At 56.8% G+C, this 1,212-nt stretch overlaps 2 protein-coding genes across 4 annotated transcripts in view; both read right to left on the reverse strand.

Moving 5' to 3' along the window:
* LOC102248630 (NADH-cytochrome b5 reductase 1) overlaps window positions 1-1,192 on the reverse strand; it is a 7,335-nt gene extending 6,143 nt beyond the window's left edge. For 2 of the 3 annotated variants that reach the window (XM_014533413.1, XM_014533412.1), the window contains exons 1-2: window positions 827-899; window positions 235-401 (exon numbers count right to left, since the gene is read on the reverse strand). In XM_014533413.1, the coding sequence (XP_014388899.1) occupies window positions 235-366 (132 nt within the window). In that variant the 5' untranslated portion in view covers window positions 367-401; window positions 827-899. Of the gene's footprint in view, window positions 1-234; window positions 402-826; window positions 900-1,014 lie in introns of those variants that run through there. The other variant, XM_014533414.1, reaches the window with a different exon arrangement.
* The window catches only part of LOC106724790 (alpha-1,3-mannosyl-glycoprotein 4-beta-N-acetylglucosaminyltransferase-like protein MGAT4E), a 4,586-nt gene continuing 3,912 nt past the window's right edge, over window positions 539-1,212 (reverse strand). Inside the window, exons 4-6 of the mRNA XM_014533404.1 lie at window positions 1,015-1,164; window positions 827-899; window positions 539-612 (exon numbers count right to left, since the gene is read on the reverse strand). Of these exons, the coding sequence (XP_014388890.1) occupies window positions 539-612; window positions 827-899; window positions 1,015-1,164 (297 nt within the window). The remainder of the gene's footprint in view (window positions 613-826; window positions 900-1,014; window positions 1,165-1,212) is intronic.

Consider the following 1,212-nt stretch of genomic DNA (forward strand, 5'->3'; position numbering starts at 1 on the left):
ATCAATAAAGAAAAAAAAAGACTTTATTTGGACTCTCACTGATTTCTGAGGCCCCGTTGACTGAGCCTCCCTAGGCTGGGGCCATATACGCACGTGCTATGTTTTCCCCAGTCTACGCACTCTTCATATCTACAAAGGACACACACCTCCTGCTATCTAACAAACTCAGAAGTGTCCCCAAATCCCAGAAAAAGTAGGGTGGAGAGCTCCTGGGGTTCCTTCCTACCCCCTTACCTTGATGACAAGATCCACATAGCCTTGGTCTTCATCACTGGTGACAGGAGTGTATGGCCTGATGACCAGGCTGCCATCGATTCGGGCTGAGAGGTAGACATGTTTGCCTGGGGACCATGCAGAGAATGACATGAGGGTGGCTTGTGGATGTGCTGTGTTCCAGTTACCTTTCAAAATACCCAGGGAGGTTTGAGAGAACAAGGACGTCTTGCCCCAGTCAGCTACCAGGCAGGGAGGATTCACCCCTTTGAGCCCCCAGTTGGATCCCTCTTCAATCCCCCAGTGGATAAACTCTTCTCTGTTACTACCAGGACCTTAGCAGCAGCAGCAGAGATGGGTATAAAATTAGTGGTTGCTCAGGGGGAGATAGAGCAAATCCTGCGGGAAGGAGGGGGGCTGTTGAGTGTTAAAGATGTCTGGGGCACAGAAGCCACACCCTAGAATGACCCAGTGACAACCTGGAGGATCCAGCCAGGCGAGGAAGGGGAGCGTGCGGAGGGAGGGACTAGATGAAAGCTGCGTGTTTTGGGAGACTCGGGAAGGAGAATCGCGCTCTTAGGATGCTGGGAAAAGGAGCCCACACGGTCCTTACCCACAGGCAGCCCCAGAGTGTGCTGGGCGGTGGGCAGGGCAAATCGGAACCTCTTGGTGTTGTGGCTCACAGTCTGGAGGACGGATGACAGTGTCACCAGGACATCCCGACCACAGTGGATGCGGTGGCTTCACACAGGGGGGGAGCTCTGGTCCCGCCTCTACCCCGCCCCTTCCTCCGCAGCTCACCGTCTTATCCAGCAGCCGCAGCAGGTACTTCTCATTGGGGTCCAGGAGAGTGACCCGTGGGCGGCGGGACCTCCGCACCAAGTAGGAGCCCAGAGCCAGGCCGAGCAGAGTCAGCAGCCCCGCCCCGAGGGAGGCCAGCAGCGCTGCGCTCTGTGGGGAGAGGAGGCACTGTGACCGCCCCGCGAGAGGAGAGCCCCT

The sequence above is a fragment of the Myotis brandtii genome, unplaced genomic scaffold (genome assembly GCF_000412655.1).
Source record: "Myotis brandtii unplaced genomic scaffold, ASM41265v1 scaffold975, whole genome shotgun sequence".
In the NCBI taxonomy this organism is placed as follows: Eukaryota; Metazoa; Chordata; class Mammalia; order Chiroptera; family Vespertilionidae; genus Myotis; species Myotis brandtii.